Source organism: Ostrinia nubilalis, chromosome 4 (assembly GCF_963855985.1).
Source record: "Ostrinia nubilalis chromosome 4, ilOstNubi1.1, whole genome shotgun sequence".
NCBI classification, from domain to species: Eukaryota; Metazoa; Arthropoda; class Insecta; order Lepidoptera; family Crambidae; genus Ostrinia; species Ostrinia nubilalis.
Genome location: NC_087091.1, coordinates 5409757 through 5434523, shown reverse-complemented (window position 1 = coordinate 5434523; position 24767 = coordinate 5409757). Strand labels below are relative to the sequence as shown.

At 43.6% G+C, this 24767-nt stretch overlaps 1 protein-coding gene across 1 annotated transcript; it reads left to right on the top strand.

Annotated features, from left to right (window-relative positions):
• Positions 1-75: 75 nt before the first annotated feature.
• On the top strand, positions 76-22574 carry LOC135071344 (importin-13-like). The gene is made up of 10 exons (XM_063965135.1): positions 76-167; positions 7746-7964; positions 9260-9436; positions 15755-15989; positions 16657-16859; positions 17920-18066; positions 18953-19102; positions 20328-20465; positions 20829-21036; positions 22393-22574. The coding sequence occupies exons 2-10, from the start codon at positions 7806-7808 to the stop codon at positions 22572-22574; spliced, it is 1599 nt and encodes a 532-aa protein (XP_063821205.1). The 5' UTR covers positions 76-167; positions 7746-7805.
• Positions 22575-24767: the final 2193 nt, after the last annotated feature.

Sequence of the window (24767 nt, the reverse complement as noted above, 5' to 3'; positions counted from 1 at the left end):
TTAACGAGGCAAGTGTTAGCGACGTAACTGCTATAGGACGTGAGAGACTAGTGTGTGCTTGAAACGCGGCGCGCTTCCCGCACACGGCGTTAGAACTTATCGCTGAGCTGGCAAGCCTCGCCGCGCCCGTGATACAGCGGGATAACGTGCCCAACTCTATCAATGAGGCGAGTGTTAGCGACGTGACTGCTATAGGACGTGAGAGACTAGTGTGTGCTTAAAACGCGGCGCGCTTCCCGCACACGGTGTTAGAATTTATTGCTGAGCTTATATTTATTGTGATACAGCGGGATAATGTGCCCAATTCCATCAACGAAGTGATTCGAGATCCGAAACCTCATCATCAACATTTCAGCCATAGGACGTCCACTGCTGAACATAAGCCTCCCCCAATGATTCCTATGTTAATCGATTGGTAGCCTGCTTTCAGCACCTTCTTGCTACCTTTATGATGTCGTCGGTCTACCTGAGTAGATGTCCCACGCTGCGTTTTCCGATACGCGGTCTCCACACAGAATCTTGCTGCCCCATCAGCCGTCACTTCTGCGTACTATTTGCCCTGCCCATTGCCACTTCGGCTTGCTAATCCGTCGGGCTATGTACGCCCGAAACATAATCATTCATTTTTGCGGGCAGCGGGTTTTAGAATCGCGCTGAAAGCACGCTGATCGTCGGCGCTGCCAGATCAAATAAATATTAATATGTATGCCCATTCTTATAAGATACACCATACAAGAATGCATGGTAAATTCAGTGAACTGCTCCTGAATCGAATGTACCTACTACTACTATTTCTATTTATTTATATTAACCGGCAGACAGTGGTGACTGAGTTTGTTGCGGCGCTTCTTCTCAGCACTTGCCAAATGTTGGTCTCGAAGCGCTGGTAGGGTAAAAAGATTATGAGACATGTAGAGGCTCCTTAAGAGCAAAATGACGATTTGTAAGAACTATTTATTAGACCAAACAAATAAAGAAATTTTGACTTTGACTTTGACTTTATGTAATTAAAGGAAGCGTTCCTGAGTGATGCTGATCGTTCAACGTCAAAAAAGCGTCGGGCTTGTTAGATTTCAGCTGTCAATGCCAACGATCAGCGTGCGTCAGAGCGAATCTAAAACGAGCTTAACACAGACTTGTCAAGCACACCATCATGGCCATCAGGTCTTTTAGGCCCAGTACAGACGGTGAAACGCAACTGCAACGAAACTGCAACTGCTAGTTACTTTTGAGTTGCATCTAAGTTTCTGCCATAGTGTCCGTTGAGAGACCACACATGACGCGACCAGTTTGAAACTTTCAGTTTCAGTTTCATTCATAAGAATCATCAGAAAGTTGCAGTTTCGTTGCAGTTGCGTTTGTTAACGCCATCTATCGGCGCATCAGCGCACATAATACGTCTGAAGTTGTATACGAGCAAGGAGCCTGGAGGGGAGCGCGGGGGCGGCCCGCGTCAACTTCACTCGATTACCAGCAAGAAAACACGAACGAACAACGGTTGTAAATTAATCTGAAAAGTAATCGAAATACACGAATTATTTCTTCAATCAGCGTTATTAATTCAAATAAACGTCGAAACATTGGTCCTACGAGTCGGACGGAGCCTTGGACTCAAGATATTGCACGGAAGTCGTTGCCCGGCGCGTATCCTGAAACTGAAGCCAAAGACGAGGAACCAGGCCAAGACACATCAATCGGATCAACGGTCAGGTGTTATCCTTCCTTTTCACGTCCCATCCTAATCGATTAGTGCTGAAACAGTGTTATTTTTCAAAATTCCAGCCGTTTGTGGTGTTCGTGACAACTGCAACGTCACAGCCTACTGTGCGCCGTAAGCGAATAAGGTGATCCTGCAAAAAACCGTACGTACTCCTTGCTTTCTAATTTCTTCCCATAATGAGCGATGAGGAATATGTTTCTGCAAATTCTAAGCTTAGAATTCCTAAAACATCTTCTAGGGAGGGTAGTCGGTCAGCCTCCAAAGAACGTTCTACTTCTTTAAAAACATCCGTTACAGACCTAAAAAGGCAAAGAGGAGTACTCAAAGCTCGATTAACGTCTTTCGATAAATATATTTCAAAATTACAAAATATCGATTTGACAAAGCCTCAATTAATTGAATTAAAATTAAGAATTTCTCAATTGGAGTCTGTATTTGATGAATTTAATGCATTACAAAGTAAAATAGAGGAAATCTCTGATGAAAATGATCTTGTAAGTCTTATTGAATATCGAGAAAGTTTTGAGGAACAGTATTACGGATGTATTTCTCTTGCTAAATCGATTTTGGAAGACAATGGTGATGATATTGTTACGAATAGCGGTAATTTATGCAAAAAAGGTCAGTCGATGCAAATTAAATTACCTGATATTAAATTACCCACCTTTGACGGTTCTTATGACAACTGGCTAGAATTCAAAAATTCCTATTGTACTATGATTCATTGCCGTACCGATTTAGATGCGATTCAAAAGTTCCATTATTTGCGGTCATCGCTTAGCGGTAGTGCACTTCAGGTCATAGGCGCATTGGAATTAACAGATGCAAATTATGTTCATGCGTGGGAACTATTAGTCAATAGATTCCAAAACGATCGTCTTTTGATACACAACCATGTAAAGTCGTTGTTTTCTTTGCCAAATATGAATAGGGAATCACCTTTACTTATTAGAAAACTAATTGACACTATTTTGCGTAATTTACGTGCCCTAGAATCATTAGGAGAACCCACCAAGTCATGGGACACTCTGATTATGTATTTAATCGTATGTAAACTCGATTCATCCACTGAACGTGAGTGGGAGAATCACAAGGGCGCGTTAATTACAAATAGTTCTAACCGTAAGTTGAAACTGGACGATTTGCTGACCTTTCTCAAGAACCGAGCTGATTTATTAGAAATGATAAACGTGAATAATAATAATAGCAATTCTAATAACAGCAACTTTAATAAATTCAATAACAGTAATAAACAGTCTCAAAATGTGAAATCTCCAGCAGTGCAAGCACATAGTTATAGTTATGTGGCTGCGAAATCAGAAAACAATAAATCAGCTAAACGTAATCGTGTTTGTGTATTATGTCGTGGGAATCACGCGTTATACATATGTAGTATGTTTTTAAATTTGTCTGTTGAGGATCGACATAAATTAGTCAATGATAACAACCTTTGTCCCAATTGTTTACGTCCAGGTCACTTGATTAAAGACTGTTTTTTCGGCCCTTGTCAGCAATGTAAACAAAAACATAACAGCTTACTACATAAAGATTCCCTCAACTGTGTTAATACGTCATCACATAATGCATCCAGTACGTCACAATTAAAATCAACTGTATTGCATTCATCATTGAATCAAACACTAAATACACCTCTGCCGGTGTTGACGCGACCAGTTCTATTATCTACAGCGCTAATCGAAGTACTGGACGATAATAATAAGCGACACACGGCACGAGCGCTCCTAGATAACGGGAGCCAACATTGTTTCGTTTCGGAAACATTTTGTAAACGAATTAAGTATACGAAGTTTTTACAGTCCACTGTTCGAATATCAGGTGTGGGACAATCGGTGTCACACTCTAATAAATTATGCGATTTGATTATTCACTCAAAGTTAAACGATTTTTCTACGAGCGTTCAATGTTTTGTTTTACCGCGTATCACGTCATTCTTACCGCCCGTGAGTATCGATGTTGAGACTATACGAATTCCAAACAACATCGAGCTCGCTGATCCTACTTATTATCTACCTTCGGAAGTCGATTTATTAATAGGTGCGGACTTATTTTGGGAAATTTTAAACGATAATAAAATACGATTAAAAAGTGGTCCGTACCTTCAAGATACGAAATTGGGCTGGTTGATTTCCGGACCAATTTATACGAATAAAATGCGTTGTAAACAAAACATTCAATGCAATTTTACACAAACTATCAATTTACAATTACGTCAATTTTGGGAATTGGAGGATAGTGGCCCTCGCGAAAATATACTTACCTGTGATGAACGTAAATGCGAGGAAATATTTAAAAATACGACAAAACGGGAAATAGATGGTAGGTTTTCAGTTCGAATACCTCTAAAGGAGTCAGCTAATTTGTTGGGTGACTCATATTCGGTTGCCTATAAACGATTTCTCTCTTTAGAACGGAAGTTAGAACGTATGCCTCAATATAAACGTATGTATGCGGATTTTATACGAGAATATAGGGATTTAGGTCACATGACAAAAATAAACGAGTACAGTGATCCACACTATTTTTTACCGCATCACGGCGTATTTCGCGAGAGTAGTACTACAACTAAATTAAGGGTAGTATTTGACGCCAGCTGCGCCACTACCTCTGATAAATCCTTAAACGATTTACAGTTTACCGGACCTAGGCTTCAAAACGATATTTTCTCGATTTTATTACGCTTTAGGCAATATTATTGGGTAGCAAGCGCGGACGTCGAGAAGATGTTTCGACAGACGCTCATTCATGAAGACCAGCGTAATTTACAGCTTATACTTTGGAGAGAAAGCCCTTCGGATCCGATAGACGTGTATAGGTTAAATACCGTGACGTATGGCACTGCGTCAGCGCCGTACCTTAGTATGCGATGCCTACAACAGGTAGCACAGGAATGCGACGATGAAAAAATATCGCGCATTATCAAAGAGGACTTTTACGTTGATGATCTAATTACAGGATGCGATGATCCTGCTGAATTAATAAATATTTGCGAAAAAATATCACAAATTTTAAGGCAATATTGTTACCCATTACGTAAATGGACATTTAACTGTGACGTAACCTCGACAAACTCGTCAAAAGAGTTGGCAATAGGCGAGCATACACAAACAAAAACACTCGGTTTAGGATGGCATAATAAAAATGACCTACTTCATTTTACGTCCGAGTTAGGTAAGAACTGCGATAACACTCAATTAACTAAACGAAAGATGTTGTCAATCATTTCTCAAATTTATGACCCTTTAGGTCTCCTAGGCCCTGTTGTCATAATTTCTAAGATCATTTTACAAAAGCTGTGGCTATGTAAAATCGACTGGGATGACCTAGTACCGAGTGACGTCACAGAAAAATTCCATAAATTCATAGATTCGATTCAAAAACATTTACACGACATTAAAATTCCACGATGTGTTAGGGCAGCTCACACTCATCGTACGGAACTACATATTTTTTCAGACGCATCACAAGATGCATACGGCGCTTGTGCATATATTCGTACAATAGATGAGAATTCAGTAGTCTCGCTTAATCTACTATGTGCAAAAAGTAAGGTTGCTCCCTTGAAAACGATCAGTATCCCAAAATTAGAACTTTGTGGTGCTTTAATTGGTGCGAGATTGTACAAAAAGATTGTTGAGTCACTTAGATTAAAATTCGATTCTGTTTGCTTTTGGACGGACTCAACAATCGTGATGGGGTGGTTACGTATGTCCCCACATTTATTAAAAACTTTTGTACAAAATCGAATAACAGAAGTAAACGAGTTGACAGGCGATTCACTGTGGTTGCATATAGACGGCGATAAAAACCCAGCCGATCTAGTGTCAAGGGGCCTTTACATCGATGCACTAAAGAACAATAACCTGTGGTGGCACGGGCCTACCTTTTTACATTGTGCAGACTGGTCAAGGGATACTCAAGCGATACCTATCCGTGAAGATCTACCCGAGTTAAAACTTAAAATAGTTAGTGCAGTTTGTACAAATGCAGATAGCTTATTCGACTTCAAAAGGTTTTCACAGTTTAATAGATTGAAGCGGACTGGAGCGTACCTACTGAGGTTCATTCACAATACACGCAATAAGCAGGCGCGACGCACCGGTCCCTTATCAGTCGCCGAGTTACACGATGCAGAAATTATTGTGACACGCTGCGCGCAAGCCCAGATGTTTCCGACTGTATACAACAACTTATTAAACGAAATACCACTAACAAAATGTAAAGAAGCGAATGGTATTTTAAGTTTAAATGTATTTCTTGACGATAATAAATTAATTCGTGTGGGAGGTAGGTTATGCGATTCGTCCAGGTTTAATTATGATAAACGGCATCCTGCATTGTTGTGTAGCAAACATCATTTTACCGGTCTTTTATTTAAATATTATCATAAACATTTATTACACGCTGGACCCCAGCACCTATTGTGCACTATACGCGAAAGTTGGTGGCCGCTTTCTGGTAGGAATCTCGCTAGAAAAATAGTGCATGAATGCGTAAGGTGTTCACGCCTGAAAGGTAAAACTTTAACTCCAATAATGGGTAATTTACCTAAAGAACGTTTAGAGGCAGGTTTTCCTTTTATGTACACTGGCGTAGATTACGCGGGACCAGTTTTCATATTGAACCGCAAGGGTCGGGGGTCAAAATTAATAAAGGCATACATTTGTTTATTTGTTTGTTTTACAACTAGATGCATTCATTTAGAATTAGTAAGTGGCTTATCCACTAATGATTATATTTTAGCGTTAAAGAGATTTATTTCAAGACGCGGAAAACCCGCAGAAATACACTCTGACAACGGAAAAAATTTCGTTGGAGCAGAAAAAGAGTTTCCATTATTAATTCAAGATAATATCGATAAAATTATAGATTTTACTGCCAACGATGGCATAAAATTTAAACATATTCCAGTATACGCTGCTCATTTTGGGGGACTTTGGGAGGCAGGAGTTCGATCATGCAAGCATCATCTTAGACGTATAGTAGGCAATGCTCACCTAACATATGAGGAATTTAGCACTGTTTTAGTACTAATTGAAGCCATCCTGAATTCCCGTCCTCTATCAGCTATGTCTACAGATCCTTCCGACCTCTTACCCTTAACTCCTGCCCACTTTCTCATCGGCCGACCGTTGACCGCTCCAGCCTGTGAAGACATCACCGAGGTGCCGAGCAGTCGCCTGGCACGCTACGACCGAGTCGAGCAACTACGACAACATTTCTGGAGGCGCTGGTCGACAGAATACGTGGCAGAGCTTCAACTAAGAACAAAATGGAAAACGCAGAAGGACGACATAAAACTAGATAGTCTCGTCCTCATCAAAGACGATCATCAATCGCCTCTCAAGTGGTGCCTGGGGAGAATCATACGCGTCTTCCCTGGCAGAGACGGAGTTTCACGAGTCGCTGACATTCGCACCGCGACGGGGACAGTACAGCGGGCCTTTTCAAAGATCTGCCCACTACCACTGCCCACTGCAGCTGAAATGTCGACGCCTGCGATCTCGTCGACGCCTGCGACCTCGTCGAGACCTGCGGCATCATCGGGGAGCCCTTCGATGACACACGCATGAAGATTCGATCATCATCATTTTGGAAGCTTGGAGCTTCCAAGGCCGGCGGCATGTTAACGCCATCTATCGGCGCATCAGCGCACATAATACGTCTGAAGTTGTATACGAGCAAGGAGCCTGGAGGGGAGCGCGGGGGCGGCCCGCGTCAACTTCACTCGATTACCAGCAAGAAAACACGAACGAACAACGGTTGTAAATTAATCTGAAAAGTAATCGAAATACACGAATTATTTCTTCAATCAGCGTTATTAATTCAAATAAACGTCGAAACAGCGTTTCACCGTCTGTTCTGGGCCTTAGACTTCACTAATTTCCAGTTTGTTGTAACTTGCAATCCTTTACATTCTTAACGAACCTTAGTCACCGTGATAGTTCAGAGCGCGGTGGATCGTTCAATGTGCCTTCTATTCAAAATCTACACTATTTACAAACAGGAGCTGCTGTCAGCGCTGATCACGTGCTGCGTGGCGCTGAGCGAGTGCCACTCGCAGGCCATGGTCAAGGCGTGCGAGGGCGCCGGCGGGCTGGGCGCAGGCGCGGCGGGCGCGCGGCAGATGATAGAGCTGTTACTGGCTGCCCAGGGAGCGCCCGGCCACTACCCGCTGCACGAGAACAGGTCCAACCTGGTGTTCGGCTTCTGGTACTCGCTACAGGTAAGAAGACGTCACGCTCATGGTAGTTTCTTAGGATCCTCCCATAGTAAAGGCGTGTGAGGGCGCGGGCGCGCGTCAGATTATAAAGCTGTTGATAGCTGCGCAAGCGGCGCCCGGACACTGCCTGCTGCACGAGACTAGGTCTAATCTTGTGTTTGAATTCTGGTACTCGCTAAAGGTAAGAAGACGACACGCTTTTATGGTAGTTTCTAAGGCTACTCCAATGGTGAAGGCACGGGCGCGATACAGACGATAGAACTGTTGCTAGCTGCGCAAGCTATATGAGAACAGGTCCAATCTGGTGTTCGGCTTCTGGTACTCGCTACAGGTAAGATGACGTCACGCTTACAGTGGTTTCTAAAGGCGTGTGAGGGCGCCGGCGGGCTGGGCGCAGGCGCGGATTGCGCGACACAGATGATAGAACTACTATTAGCTGCGCAAGCGGCGCCGGGACACTACCCGCTGCACGAGACGTGATCTTATCTGGTGTTCGGCTTCTGGTACTCGCTACAGGTAAGAAGTCGTCACGCTTACAGTGGTTTCTAAAGGCGTGTGAGAGCGCCGGCGGGCTGGGCGTGGGCGCGGATGGCGCGACACAGATGATAGAACTTCTATTAGCTGCGCAAGCGGCGCCAGGACACAACCCGCTGTACGAGACGTGATCTTATCTGGTGTTCGGCTTCTGGTACTTACTACAGGTAAGAAGACGTCACGCTTATGGTAGCTTCTAGAGGCTCCTCCCATAGTAAAGGCGTGTGAGGGCGCGGGCGCGCGTCAGATTATAAAGCTGTTGCTAGCTGCGCAAGCGGCGCCCGGACACTGCCCGCTGCACGAGACCAGGTTTAATCTCGTGTTCGGCTTCTGGTACTCGCTAGTATGTACCTAGAGACTGTCACATTTTCGGTGGCTTCCAAAGACTCCTCCCATGGTGAAAGCACGCGAGGGTACCGGCGGGCTGGATGCGGGTAAACGATAGAACTGCTGCTATTTGCGCAAGTCGCGCCCGTTTGCTAACCGCTGCACGAGACTAGGTTCAATCTTGTGTTCGGCTGGATACGAAGGTCTGGTCTCGCTACAGACCTGGTACTCGCTACAGATATGTACCTAGAAAGAAGGCTGTCAGAAGATCGTCTTGAAATACATTACTAGGTAGAATAAGTATTGATGAAAATTCACACTGGTTTATGTATAATCTTGTCTTTTCTAAGTACACAAAACAACACGATATTCCTTGACTGCTGAGCGGTACAAAATTCACAGAGTTAGCTTCATACAGAAATCATGTTTGTTCCCAGGATGACGTCCTATTCGTAATGGAGGACACCAAGAAAGTGAGCTTCTTCTGGCGCGAGGTGTTCTCGCGACTGCTCGACGCGCTCGTATGCAAGTCCGAGGCGCCCGACGACGCTGCTATGTCACGTGATGACGTCGAGCTGCTGCGCTGCTATAGACAAGACATCGCTGACACAGTCGTAAGTGGAACCAATCAGTTTTATACCTGTTGTCTCTATTTTCAATGTGTACTTTTTCTAGCGCCATTGTACACGCGACGTGCTACATTTTAACCTAGTTGTCCTTCCAACTAGTCGTTGGAAGCCTCAATGATACGATAATTCACCGTTTTCTTATTAAGATTATTCTAATTTTTGTGACTTTGCGCCGACATAATTTATATTATTCGGCATGTGACGATGCACAGCATCTGGTGAGAGATGCGTCTACTTCCGGTGTAGTTTTTTACCATTTTATACCTTAAATGACGTCATTTCCGCAATTATTTAATAGGAATTGATTTGACTTACTTCCGTTTGCCGCCATTTTAGTCACCTGGGGGCAAGCTCATACCCATTTAAAAAGGCTCATTGTGCTCATAAAATAAAGCACCTACAAATGCTTTACCACATCAACAAAGCACTTTAAACTACAACTATTAGTAGACTGGGTGGCCACTAGGGCATGGAATACCGGAATAAGTTTTATACCGGTATTGATACCGGTATTGAAATTTCAATTACCGGTATACCGAAATTTCGGTATTTTTTCGGTATTTCTTGAGATGCTGCTATTTACTGTTTAAATGTTTCCAAGAACGATTAGTAAGTCTCGTTTGCGAAAAGTTATGAATAGGCCAGTAGAATAAGACGTGAAAATTAATCAAATCGGAAATAATTCCTAAAGGTTTTGTTTTAATAGCTTCATTTGTTGCTCATTAAGACTATCCTAAGTTTTCGACTTCGACGGAAGTGTGGTGGGGCCCCCCGAAAGGGTCATTTTTCCGGTTTTATGGTTATATCGTATAAATAAAAGACTTGCAGTATAGAAAATTGATCTTCATGGCAGGTGAAGGGCATTTAATCCTGCATTGAATAAGACGAAATTCATATATTTTAGACAAACCGTTTTCGTGTTTATCTTCGACAAAATAAAAAATATGCGTATAATTAATGACCCTCTCTAAGTTCAATGGCTCGTCACCCGCTGGCTCCCAAGCCTTGAAAAGGGCCACCTTAACCAGCGTATTCCTGTCAAGCCTCGCGAGTTGGATTCGCCTATCCTTATTCATCCCAGCCGTTCCTTTACTACGGTTGCTGCGCCTCTTCCTTGCTCTCTCTTGAACGACTTTCATGTTATCTACTGTGGCTGCCCCTCTTCCATGCACCCTCCTGTACGTCTGCGTTGCCTATTCTTATGCCTGGTCCAAGGTTCAACAACAACAGTTTCATATTAAAACGCTGAAGAGTTTGTTTGTTTGAATGCACTAATCTCAGGAACTACTAGTTTGATTTAAATAATTATTTTTGTGTGGGATAGCTCGTAAATTGAGGAAGGCTATCGGATATTATACGATCACGCTACGTCTAATAGGGGCGAATCAGTAAAGAAAAATGTTGCAAGCACGGGAAATAGTATTCAAACTATTTTCACGCGTACAAAGTTGATTTCGTGGCGTCGAACCTTGGACCAGGTATACGGCTAGGCAACGCAGTCGTGCAGTAGGGTGCAAGGAAGAGGAGCAGCCATAGTAGATAACACAGAGTCGTTCAAGAGAGTGCTGGGAAGAGTTTCAGCAACCGTAGTTAAGGATCGGCTGGAAACAAGGATAGGCAAATCCAACTCGTGTGGCTTGACAGGGATACGCTGGTTAAGACGGCCCTTTTCAAGATTTGGGAGCCGTGTGGTGACGAGCCATTGGACGTAGAGAGGGTCATTAATTAATACGTATATTTTCGTGCTTATTAAGATGCTCGTGCTCGCTTCAATGATATCAGCAGAACTGACTTGACTCAATCGATTATTGGAATCGATATGATGATTCGAATCATTATCATCTGAATCAATATTAAAAATAAGTATAAAAAAAAGAGATGATGTAAAACCTATGATGACTTTCCATTAGTTGAAAAACTGCCGATATTGCAAAATTAGATCACTTATTTCGAAAAACCGAAATACCGGTATTTTCCCCTTAAATGCCGGTATCAAAATACCGAAAATTTTGACCGGTATACCGGTATTTCGGTATACCGGTATACCGGTATCCATGCCCTAGTGGCCACCCCCAACACTGAGCCAGCTTACAGCTTTAATTATTAAATTCTAATGTTTTTTGCAAATCAAGAAGCTTAATAAGTATGAAAAAATGTGCTAAGTGCATCGAACATGTATACTTTTATTTTGCAACAACATATAAATTGTAATGTGACATGCAATAAACGTATTTGAATTTGAACATGTCACGAGCGTATCCTGGCTAAAATTCCTAATAAGCATTGTGCGAGGAGCACCCTCCCAGTGCTGGATTTTTGTTCGGCAAAATCACCCTGTGCTCATACTGGTGATATCTAAAAAATAATCCGACCTTGGTTCTCTAGCCGGTCACTTCAAGCAAAATCAAAACATAATAATATCTTTATTTGCTTAGACTGATTAAATTAGTTCTTACAAATCGTCAAATACTAATAAGTAAGTAACCTTTACCTACACATCTTATTATCTTTAAAGCAAATACATAAGCCTCAAAATAACTCCCTTTGATTTAGAACAAAAAGCCAAGGATTCCAAATCAGTCCCTTCAGGTCCCCTTGGGCATTGGCAGGCGTCATCATTCTGCGGAGGTCAACCTTTTACCTGACAACGGTTCCAGGGATGCGTCTGCCATTCACCTCCAAGCCGATGCTTGCCCCTGCAACGCCGTGCTTTATTCAGCGTCTTAACACTCTTGACTGTCTAGCGCTGACCAAATAAGAATAGCAAATTCAAGTGACTTTCCACTCAGCAAATTCTACGGAGGCTGCCTTTGAGCGTATCTTAGGCAGTGGTAGGCGTCATCAGACTGCGGAGGTCAACCTGTTACCTGACAATGGTTCCAGGGATGCGTCTGCCATTCACCTCCAAGCCGGTGCTTGCCCCTGCACCTGCAACGCCGTGCTTTATTCAGCGTCTCAACACTCTTGACTGTCTAGCGCTGACCAAATAAGAATAGCAAAGTCAAGTGACTTTCCACTCAGCAAATTCTACGGAGGCTGCCTTTGAGCGTATCTTAGGCAGTGGCAGGCGTCATCAGACTGCGGAGGTCAACCTGTTACCTGACAATGGTTCCAGGGATGCTTCTGCCATTCACCTCCAAGCCGGTGCTTGTCCCTTCAACGCCGTGCTTTATTCAGCGTTTTAACACTCTTGACTGTCTAACGCTGACCAAATAAACCGAAATCCTGTTAAAACAGGTGCTGAAATTACCAGATAAGGCACCGCTCAGCATGAGCCTGCTCCTCACAATATTCCTTCGCAAGAAGGACAGACCAAACAACCTATTCTATTAAACGTCCTAATCAGTAGATACAATTATGTAAGTATTGATGTGATCTGAAGTAGTTGAATGCTAAATTCTAAATCTGGATGCAGATACCGATCACAGAGACACCGCCGGCCTCTCCGCATGTCTTGTCAAGGTACCCTAAAATTATCAATCTCTCGTTCTCTACTGCATACCGAAAAACATTAATACAATCACAAACTACTTACTAAACCTCGTCACCTTTGACAAACCAGACGAGACAGCAACTACTAGAACGGAAGGTTAGTGTGTAACATTTTATCTTCTGGAACACTTTAAACCTTGTCAATTACGTGAACTCAGGTTCAACAAGTCGTCATCTCTAAGGATTTAGTCGGTAAATACGAAATCTATACGACTCAACAAGTGCCTATAATGGTAAGCTTGATCTCCAGTGAGGGCTCATCACAACTCGACCCCACACAACCGATCCAATACACAAGACTCCAGCTCAGCATCTCTTAACAACCATCTGGATGTCTACAAAATATCAGAAATCATAATCAGCGATGGGGGATTTCTCATTCTTTCATTCATTTCATGTGCGTTCACTAATTTTGCTATCGGACAATCAAAGCATAGCCTATACTCGAAACTAAGGGAGGAAGGGGCACATTCAGAGCCTCTATTGGAACTGTCTCTCTAACTTTTCAACTTGAAAAACATCACCTCCTTTCGGTTCAGTCGGGTAAAAATAGTTCTGACAGCGCAAAATATTATCTCCCAGGTCGATTCAATCAAATTTATCTGACGATCTAGGTCGATTTACGGGGAAAACAACCTACTTAGTGGCATCTCCTGGGTTCAAATCCAAAGGTAAATATTCCAAAAGTTCGGGAAACTGGATATCCAGAGACCCCACAGAGATTCACCAGCAGCCTTTGCAACGACTTCAACCAGGGTGGCTATGGTGGTAAACTAGGCTAAATCTTTGCTGTCCCGTTTCTCACCACAGCAAAAGGTACCTGCTTAGCACTTCGAAGTGACCTTTCTGGCTTTTCTTAGCAGGGTTCGAGGCCGACCCTCAAAATACAGAATCTCCACCATGTTCTTACCACATGGTGACCTCCACGTCAGGATCAGGTAACATGTAATTTTTTAGTATGTTGAGTTGGGGGTAATAAGGTATCGTTCCTAAAACATACCTGGCAAAAATCCACTTTAAAAACTTATAAAATAACCTGGCCTTGGTGGTTAAACTAATGGCCTAAGGAAAACAGTCGTAGCTATATACTTACCTCTTGAAGCTCGACAGCAAGATTTATTTGCTAGACTAAATCGTTTATATTATATTCTTCTACCTTTATGCCCTGTGGGTCTAGACAAAATTTACTTTAAAATCGCAAACCAGTCGAAGGATGGTCGATTAGCCTTCTTTTTTCTATATGAAGTTATAACATATCCAATTTTCGATTCGATCAAAAAGTGCTACTTGTCTAGTGGGGCTGGTATTACTAATCTAAAACTATATTAAAGATAACTTTAATTTTCTTACTAAGCATAAAAGCTTAACCAATTTCACTTCCTGATAAAGGCCTTAAACCCAACAGTAGATATCTAAAGTGTGACCTTTACGAGGCTTCTCGTAGACTAGCTTATGTATATTTTTCTCCTACCATCTACATCAGCTGCTGACATGACAAAACATAGTCTCACCTGAATAATTTCAAGGTTAAGTTAATAAACCTTGACCTACGAGTAAGTTCGGCACCGTTACGGCATCATACAAACAACTGGGAAAAATGACAGCAAATCCCAAAAAAACAACATAGGTATGCCCTTGCTACGGTTGCGTAAGTCACTGGAATCAGGCGAGCAGAGGCGAACAGCGGAATATAATAACACATTATTTATTTTTTTTTTTCAACACCAAGTAATGCTAGGAATCTACATGGATAAAAACAGTATAAAGGTTGTTGGATTTAAAACCTCTCCTGGCATTGTTGACTTCGTTGTGGCATCTTTAATTTGGGTGAAATTTAGCCATAGATGAAATTATTTGATGAGATATTGGTGTAGGCAGAACAATAATAGCAATATTATAAGGCAGACACTTTTATTAACTGATCTACGACCGATACACCAAATAACATATTATTTAATTAATAACTTTCAATCAACAGATCTAAAGCATGCATGTTGGATACTCTTCAATCACATCGTACGCCTGTATTATAAACTTATGTTGATGACTCGCATGAATCTTACTGCCATACGGGCGAATTATATCAATACACACTCAATCTGCATTTTAATGAGGAAAGAATTTCTGAATTCAGTTCAGTAGCTTTCTCATTTCAAACATACAAAAGTACAAACCCTCCTACTTTGTGATATTAGTGCTGCTCTCACTGTGCATTTAGAACAAAACATGTTAATACCCTGAAATTAATCATGTTCTAATCTAGTTCTGTTACAGAAACTCGAAAACTTTCATCACATAGCGCCATTGGTAAGTAGTCACCAGGAGCTAATAAACAAGTCTCTCACCAGATGCTGTGCATCGTCACATGCCGAATAATAGTACAAGTTTTACAAAACAATAAAACTTGTATTATTGAGCAGAGACGATGCACAGCATCCCAAGAAGGCCTCCTGGTGAGCTCTCTATGAAGAACTCCGAGCAAGCTCGCCCCCAGGTGACTAAAATGGCGGCAAACGGAAGTAAGTCAAATCAATTCCTATTAAATAATTGCGGAAATGACGTCATTTAAGGTATAAAATGGTAAAAAACTACACCGGAAGTAGACGCATCTCTCACCAGATGCTGTGCATCGTCTCTGCTCAATAATACAAGTTTTATTGTTTTGTAAAACTTGTACTATTATTTGAAAGATGTATTCTGCAGAATGGTTTTGCTAGTGTCTCCTTTTCTTTGCATTTGCCTTCAGGTTTAGCTTAGGATTTATCATACGCATTTTATCATTGGAATTAAGTCAGTTGCTTCTCTCCCCAGATGTACTGCTTCGGCATCCTAGGCGACTGGTGCTGGTCGCGCGTGGAAGCGGCGCTGACGTCATCCGAAACGGAGGCGCGGCGAGAAGCCGCTTTACACGTATTCGTGTCATTAGCTGACGCCGCACCGCATCAACGCGCGCCGGCGGGGCTGTTAGCGTTACTACAGCAAGCGGTGCAAGCGGCGCACACCGCAAGATCGACGCAGACGTTGCACACTGCGCTCGACTGCCTCGGTAAGTGATTTCGGTGACGTCTTCCGAAACGGAGGCGGCGCTACACGTGTTCGTGTCGCTAGCTGACGCCGCACCGCATCAACGCGCGCCGGCGGGGCTGTTAGCGCTACTACAGCAAGCAGTGCAAGCGGCGCATACCGCAAGATCGACACAGACGCTTCATACTGCGCTCGACTGCCTCGGTAAGTGATTGCGGTGACGTCACCAGAGACGGAGACGCGGAAGCGGCGCTACACGTATTCGTGTCATTGGCTGACGCTGCGCCACATCAACGCGCGCCGGCGGGGCTGTTAGCGCTACTACAGCAAGCAGTGCAGGTGGCGCATACCGACGGCGGTGACGTCATCAACAACAACAGGCCGCTTCACACGTGCCCATAACGCCGCGCTCGCAAGGATGTGAAGCTAACGTTGCACGTGGTAGTGCTGTAAATGACTTCCTAGAATCTCCGTTAACACCTATTTTACAGATAACTAAAATACATAGATAATGGTCCGGCAGCGTGAATAGAACGGCACATGATAAAAGTAAGACAACGCCTCAGTCAATTACAATTTAAAAAAAACCTATTAATACCGACCGACCCTAAATAATGGGAAACAGGGCTAAGGAAAAGAATAATAAAAACTATCACAACTGTTGTAATACAACAACGTGTCATTTCCAGGCAGTTACGCGTCGTGGCTGAGCTCAATACCGGGCACACGCGGCGCCGAACTCGGTGGAGAATGCGTACAAGCCGCGGGCGCCGCTTTACAGCGCTGTCCTGCGCCTGCAGCGCTCGCGTTACGAAAGCTCTGCTCAGATTGTACCGCGCCTGCGACCGCTGTGGCCTCGGATATCGTACAAATTGCGCAGACACATCTTGAAGTAAGCACCTACAGATATTCTTTTTTAGCAACAGCCCAATAGTGCAGCCTTACAACTTTTGTTGGCGCCCGCTGCGCTCGCCTTGCGGAAACTGTGCAGGTTGCCCGGCGCAAATAGCGCAGATGCATCTTGAGGTAAGCGATCTTGAGGTTCCCGAATTTTCTTTGCTATAAACCTCACGGAGCCCGAGACCTTTCCAACGAATGCAAAACCGTGGAAATCGGTTCGTGCGTTCTGGAGTTATAGCGTCAGGGAGGAAAACCCGACTTATTTTTATATAGTAGATAATAAATGCTGTCGCTTTATAGAGAGACTGCAATTATATTCGCACAACCCATTCGGTTGCTTTTTGACACACGTAACGTCACGCGTACGCGTCAATCGCATGCGTCTTCCGTTTCCGCAGCGTATGCCACAAAAAGCAACCGTGCGTTGTAACAGTTAATTTACCAACAGATGGCGCTGCCTCCTGATATTTTTTTTTTGTTTTTGTTACTATCATAGTCTGTTAGCGCTTACTGATTATACCAGGCCTGTTCATCTCCGCGAGTTTACATCGAAAACAAAACACGCACGATGGCCCACCTACAGGATACTATTCGACAAGGCCTCACATACGAGCGAACAATGACTCACGCACGCGTATTCTTGTGTATGATGGAAAAAAATGGTGTACTAAATACTGTGCAGTATTTAACTGCCTAAATAATAATAAAAATACAGAATGTACTTTTTTAAGTTGCCTCAAGACACTGAGAGGTAAATAAGTAGTTAATGTTATTCATGATAATTCATGCTAAATAATTTATTTCCTCCGCCATTTTCTGCAGTTTGGCACCTCACGTCACATCATATTACCGAAGTCAGCCCTATAGCTTCGGCGCAGAGCCGATCACTGACGTTTGTCAACAATATGGTGCTTGACTCAAGTCTTGAGACAGGCTAAATTACACCATATTGTTAATGACATTGAGCATACATTTTTTTAAATACCTTCGCGAAGTAAAACTTCTGTACGTAGTACTTATTATTATTCTGTGATTATACTTTCCATTTGCAGCAGAGCGAGCCGGGCAAATGCGACGTGTGGGTGGCGCGACAATTGGCGGGAGCGGCAGGTGCTGTGCTGGCGGCGTGTGAGCCTAGCGTAGCAGCCGCGCTGCTGCGGGGCCCGGCGGCCGCGCTGCACCGCTTGCTGCAGGCGCAGGTAAAGCAGATTACAGTTTGATGATTACAAAGGAGCAGCCAGTGCAGATCGTGCGGAGTTGTATCTGTCAACGTGAAATTGTGAACTCTGTCAGTTTATAATATAACGCGTTAGATTGTAAACTAACAGTGGGTTAGGTTAGGTTAGATTGTAATTTAACTACGTCAGATTATAATCTGACAGAATAGGGATGATGACTGGGTAATGAAATCGAAATTCTATTTAGTCCGTCAGACAGATAATTAGAAAATATTAGACTCATATTTTTTATTTTTTTCCATAATCGAATAATAACAGTATTACATTGAGTTGAAATGTCGCGTGACGTCACTTTTGAGTAAAAATTCTACTCAAGCGTGACGTATCGCGCCATTTCAACTCGATGTAGCACTGTTATTATTTAATTATGAAAGAAAATAAAAAATATGAGTCTAATATTTCCTAATTATCTGTCTGACGGACAAATAATTGAAATTTTGTCATCTAGCCTATTCACAATTTTACGGTGACATATCCGCCTCTACAACCTGTGAATCACGCCTCAACGTGACCACGACCGCTCGGCCAAGAGCGAAACGAATAAGAAAAAGCCAGTGCAGCATATGGGGGGCGTGGCCAAGGGTGGAAGCAATGGGTGGAGCTAGCGGAGGCAATGGTGGCCGTGGGCGGAGTCGGTGTAGTGACGGGCTGGCAACAAAATAATCATCTCGAAATTTTGAGACATTACAAATCATCCAGTGCTCTTCTTTTTGCACGTTTATCTATTTTTAATTAAATGTTCCATGATCCTAATGAACTCCACTCCATTTTCTTTAATTCATTATTAATAAACTCATTGAAACGTATCTTAAAACTCAGTTTACCATGAACCAATATTTTGTACCAGGCTTTGGAACCGCAGCGGTCCAACGGGTCGGGCGAGTGCGCGGCGGTGCTGATCGAGGCTCTGGGCGCACAACCAGCGCTGGCTGACGAGCTGTTCCGTCTACTGCTGCCTACGCTAGCCGCACTAGCACAACACCCGCCATTGGTCGAGGTGAGCACTCTTATTGTGAAGACACAAGGTCTAATATACAACGCCGCAGCGTTCAAAGGGTCGGGCGAGTGTGCGGCGGTGCTGATCGAGGCTCTGGGCGCACAACCAGCGCTGGCTGACGAGCTGTTTCGTCTTCTACTGCCTACGCTAGCCGCACTAGCCCAACACCCGCCATTGGTTGAGGTTAGCGCTCTTATTGCGAAGACACAAGGTCTAATATAGCACGCCGCAGCAATCCGACGGGTCGGGCGAGTGTGCAGCGGTGCTGATCGAGGCTCTGGGCGCACAACCAGCGCTGGCTGACGAGCTGTTCCGTCTTCTACTGCCTACGCTAGCCGCACTAGCCCAACACCCGCCATTGGTCGAGGTGAGCACTCTTATTGCGCGGATATAAGGTTTAATTTACCCGGCGTTAGAGCCGCAGCGATCTAACGGGTCGGGCGAATGCGCGGCGGTCCTAATTGAGGCGCTGTGGTGGTCACACTTATTGCGCGGACATAAGATCTAATGTCCATGCAGCCGGCGCTGGCCGACGAATTGTTTCGTCTACTGCTGCCCACGCTAGCCGCACTAGCCCAACACCCACCACTGGTCGAGGTGAGCGCTCTTATTACGAAGACACAAGGTCTAATATACCACGCCGCAGCGGTCCATCGGGTCGGGCGAGTGCGCGGCGGTGCTGATCGAGGCTCTGGGCGCGCAACCAGCGCTGGCTGACGAGCTGTTCCGTCTTCTACTGCCTACGCTAGCCGCACTAGCCCAACACCCGCCATTGATCGAGGTGAGCACTCTTATTGCGCGGACATAAGGTCTAATTTCCAATGTATAAACCGTGGACATAAGGTTCAATTTCCAATATATTATCCGCAAACAAAAGATCTAGTTTCCCACGAATTAATTTTCAAACGCTGTGTGTTTGATGGCAAAATAGTACCTGGGTAGTCGTTCCCATAGCTGTCGTAAAATGCGACTACGGGAGAAATATGCGAATATCAGACGACTGGCCAGCATGGAGTGTAGGCCAGGATTTGGTCTGTACCATTTGCCTTTGGTAAATGGGTCGGATGGGATCATCCTCCTGCAATGGAATGGAAGCCTATTATTTGAAAAGCACAGTATTTATTTATAAATCTTTATCTAAATTTTTCAAGTTATTGTTCCATTTCCTGCTCCATCTAGATAGAGGTCAAGTTCAGGTCGTAAAGTTGTATCTTTTTTCTTGCAGCCATTGTTCCAGATACTGAAACACACCGTGTTAACGTTATCAAACGAATGCAACGCTGTGATAGGAGACATAGCACAACTCACCATCACTAGTTTCAACACACAACCGTGTCCTACGGGCCTTGATGTCGTAAAACTGGTAAGGCTTTCAAAGATTATAACAAAACTGATTATAATAAGAATTTATATTTTTACTCAAGAAGAAAATAGGGGGTTTCATTATTTGTTGTTTGATGATTGTCGATGATGGCATTTACTATGCTGCGACCGATACGTACACGCATCCCACTTAACATCAGGTGCGATTGTGGTCAAATACCTGCCTTGTCATGCATAAAAAAAAAGGTTTTTTTTTTCGATTATAAAGGTTGGACTTTGAGAATGTCTTTTTCTTCGGTTTGGGACTCTACTAAAAATACTGAGCTAGAAAGATAAGACCGTTTACCAAAACACCTTTTGCAGTTCACCAGCCGATCGACTGAGAATAGTTGCTTCCCAACAGATAACCATGATCCACGGGCGCGAGTGGGCGGACGCAGGGCGGTTATTACACGCGTGCGTGGGCGCAGCGGCAAGAGCCGTATTACGCGAGCCCGGCGCCGCGCCTGAACTGGCTGAAGCGCTTTTTGCGCTGTTGCACACGCTTACTAAGAAGCGCCCGCAGTGTATGGACTGGCTTGAAGATCTACTGCCTGACTTGGTCGAGCTCGGTGAGTGGTTATAGTATAGGAGCATATGAAACTAGGCCCCGCCCTTCTAGCGAGGAGTCTCACATAATGAGACTAGGAAATCAGCGGACGCAAACGCCCGAGGCGCTGTTTGCGCTACTCCACACGCTAACGGCCGCAGTGTATGGACTGGCTCGAGGATCTGCTACCTGATCTGGTGGAGCTGGGTAAGTGGACGCAGCATAGAGTCAGACGAGACTAGGCCCCGCCCTTCTAGCGAGGAGAGTCTACGAGAGCCCGGCGCCGCGCCCGAGCTGGCTGAAGCGCTGTTTGCGCTGCTGCACACGCTTACTAAGAAGCGCCCGCAGTGCATGGACTGGCTTGAAGATCTACTACCCGATTTGGTGGAGCTGGGTGAGTGGTTACAGTATAGAGGCAGATGAGGCTAGGTCCCGCCTTTCTTGCGAGGAGTCTCGAATAATGGGACTAGGAAACCAACGGCGCGGGACGGTTATTACACGCGTGCGTGGGCGCAGCGGCAAGAGCCGTATTACGCGAGCCCGGCGCCGCGCCTGAGCTGGCTGACTACTACTCCATACACTTACTAAGAAACGCCCGCAGTGCATGGACTGGCTTGAAGATCTGCTACCTGATCTGGTGGAACTGGGTGAGTGGTTACAGTATGAGGAACAAATGAAACTAGGCCCCGCCCTTCTAGCGGGGAGAGTCTGCGAGAGATTGGCGCGCGCCCGAGCTGGTTGAGGCGCTGTTTGCATTGCTGCACAAGTGCACACGCTCACTCAGAAACGCCCGCAGTGCATGGACTGGCTTGAAGATCTACTACCCGATTTGGTGGAGCTGGGTGAGTGAAAGCAGCATTGGCTAAGCAGGAGAGTCCCGTATAATGCAACTGGGAAAGCAGCGGCGCGTGCGGTTCTGCTGCACGAGCCCGAGCTGGCTAAAGCGTTGTTTGCTCTGCTCCACACGCTTACTAAGAAGCGCCCGCAGTGTATGAACTGGCTCGAGGACTTACTGCCTGACCTTGTGGAGCTGGGTAAGTGGCTCTAGCGTCAGAGTCCCACATGACCCATGGTTGTCCGCATTGGCCAGTGGGTATGTGCAAATCACATCCCGATAGCTCGCGCAACGAGAGTCACCATTAACCCAAGCAAGTATGTTGTAATGTGGGGACCGGGATAAATATTTCACAGTTCAATTAATGTCTGCGCTGACGTCTTGCGTAGTGGAACTGACTAGTGCTATTTCGCTTATAGACATTTGACAAGAGCGAGCTAGTTTGAGTTCTGCATTCAAATATCATATCAGTGTGAAAAAGTTTTGGCCTCAATATTGCTCTATACCGCGCTTCAAAAGCCCTAATATCGTTTTCTCTCGCAGCGTGCGAGTGCGTGCGCATGTGGGAGGCGCGTGCGGCGCGCGCGGCGTGCGGCTGGCTGGCCGTGCTGGCGCTGCAGCGGCCCGCCGCGCTGCAGCCGCGCGCTCCAGCGCTTACAGCCGCCGCGCTGAGATGCATCGGTGAGTGCGAGTTCTTGGCTACTGTGATGACAGTGGCGACGTAGCATGGCTTGGCACCCAGGGTGGTCCGTCCACACCCACCCCCCTCAATAGGTCCTAAGGCACGGGTACCCCCAGGATTTTGGGGGTTACCTACCGATTCGATGATTGAAAAACAATCGCACCCCCTCTCCCCGTATCATGACATAAACCGCAGACTTGCCATGCAGATGTACGCCAGTGAGTACTAATCTAATCTGCGCGACTTGTGTCACCCCCTGAAGCTTGGCACCCGGGGCGGACCGCCGATACGCCGCTACTGTGTGGTGAAGTGCTTATTTAGTACTACGTGATATCTGTATCACTTCTTCAATCAACACATCTTTCAATATCGATGACTTAACAATCAATAATTCGATTAGAATAATAACCATTTCCTTTCACAAATCGAAGGGGCTCAATGATAACTACAGCGGGGTACTCGGAAAACGTTATACAAAGTTTCCAGCATGAACGACGGTGACAGATAGACCTGAATTCTAAAAATCTGACTAACTCTATCTTTAAACACGCTTATCATTACCGCGGATGGCTAAATCTAAACTCTTTGCTAACAGAGAATAGGCTAGCTGACAAAATTTCAATTATTTGTCCGTCAGACAGATAATTAGAATACAGTGTGAGTCACGTTAAAGTGTACATATGAATATAGATGAAACTTATTTTTATCGACAAAAAAGAGGTCAAATTTTTATTGTTTTTTTTTTTTTAATTTTTTATAGATTTTTTTTTCTTCCAATTACCTATTGTAAAGAAAACGTAATAACTTTAAAACTTAGAGGTATATCCTGATAAAATAAAAACAGCAATAATGCTAAATAACAGGCGTTACTAAAAAAATACATAAAATACACAAAAAATGCCAACAAATAATAAAAAATGATACTTTTTGAAAAAAATCTGCTTTTAAATTCGTGTTTTTTTTATTATTTGATAAATTTCTCCAAAAAATGCCCCTATAACAGGTGGTTTTTATTACTTTGTATTATTCTCTATCGTATTATCTTTGTAAAACCAAAAATCGCATGTCTCTATCCCTATCACAACATTTGCTATGATGAGTCACACTTTAACGTGACTCACACTGTATATTAGACTCATATTTTTTATTTTCTTTCATAATTAAATAATAACAGTGCTAAATCGAGTTGAAATGGCGCGATACGTCACGCTTGAGTAGAATTTTTACTCAAAAGTGACGTCACGCGACATTTCAACTCAATATAATACTGTAATTATTCGATTATGGAAAAAAATAAAAAATATGAGTCTAATATTTTCTAATTATCTGTCTGACGCACAGTGGTCTGAAAATGAAGCTCCCATACCATAGAAACTTAATGTCAGAAATTAATAAATAAAAATATGTATTGTGTTTAGTATACCTCCCTTTGTTTTACTAATATAGTATAAAGGGTATGAGTAGCTCCATGTGTGAGAAAAAAAATATTTTTATTTTTTTTGTATGGAAAAAAACACTTAAAGTGGATTTTTTTTAAACTGAATAGAACTGAAGGGCTGGTACTCACATGAGCTATTGCACCATACATGGCGATCAAGATGACATACAATTCTTGTGCCGTTGGGTGCCGCTTTGCACGTAGCAAGCTTTGGAAATTTTGAATTTTCGGTAGGTGATATTTCAAGTCTTTGATGTTATTTTATGAAGTTATTAACCGCTTTCAATACGAGAATAGTATGTAAATTAATACTCATTATAACTAGGAATATACTAGGGATATTTTTAAATAATTTTTATTTTGAAAATATAAAAAAATAAAAAGTTTAATCATTGAATGAAGTAACCAACCAGTTGGTTGACATTGTTATTAGTTACTAACCTGCTACCAGTTACTAACCACTGACATTGTTATTAGTTACTAACCTGCTAATGACGTTTTAATGAAAATAATAGAAATCAATATTAATTAAATAAACAACTTAAAAAATCGAACTGCCTAATAGGCCAATAGAATTACATTTGAAATCGGAAATAATTCCTACAAAAGATTTTATTGTTTTAATGGCTTCATTTGTTACCCATTAAGACTATCCTAAATTTTCGACTTCGACGGTGTTGTGCTTAAGTGGTGGGGGCCCCCGAATGGCGTTTTTTCGGTTTTACGGTTATGTCGCGTAAAGGACTTACCCTATCAAAAACTGGTCTTCATGACGGTTGAAGGGCATTTAATAAGACT

What these genes read in the sequence shown, in the direction of transcription:
- LOC135071344 (XM_063965135.1), top strand. Translation starts at nt 7,806, where the DNA reads ATGGTCAAGGCGTGCGAGGGCGCCGGCGGGCTGGGCGCAGGCGCGGCG. An exon ending in CACTGCGCTCGACTGCCTCG is followed by an intron (nt 15,990 to 16,656) that starts GTAAGTGATTTC and finishes TGTCATTTCCAG; the next exon opens with GCAGTTACGCGTCGTGGCTG. An exon ending in TTGCGCAGACACATCTTGAA is followed by an intron (nt 16,860 to 17,919) that starts GTAAGCACCTAC and finishes TTCCATTTGCAG; the next exon opens with CAGAGCGAGCCGGGCAAATG.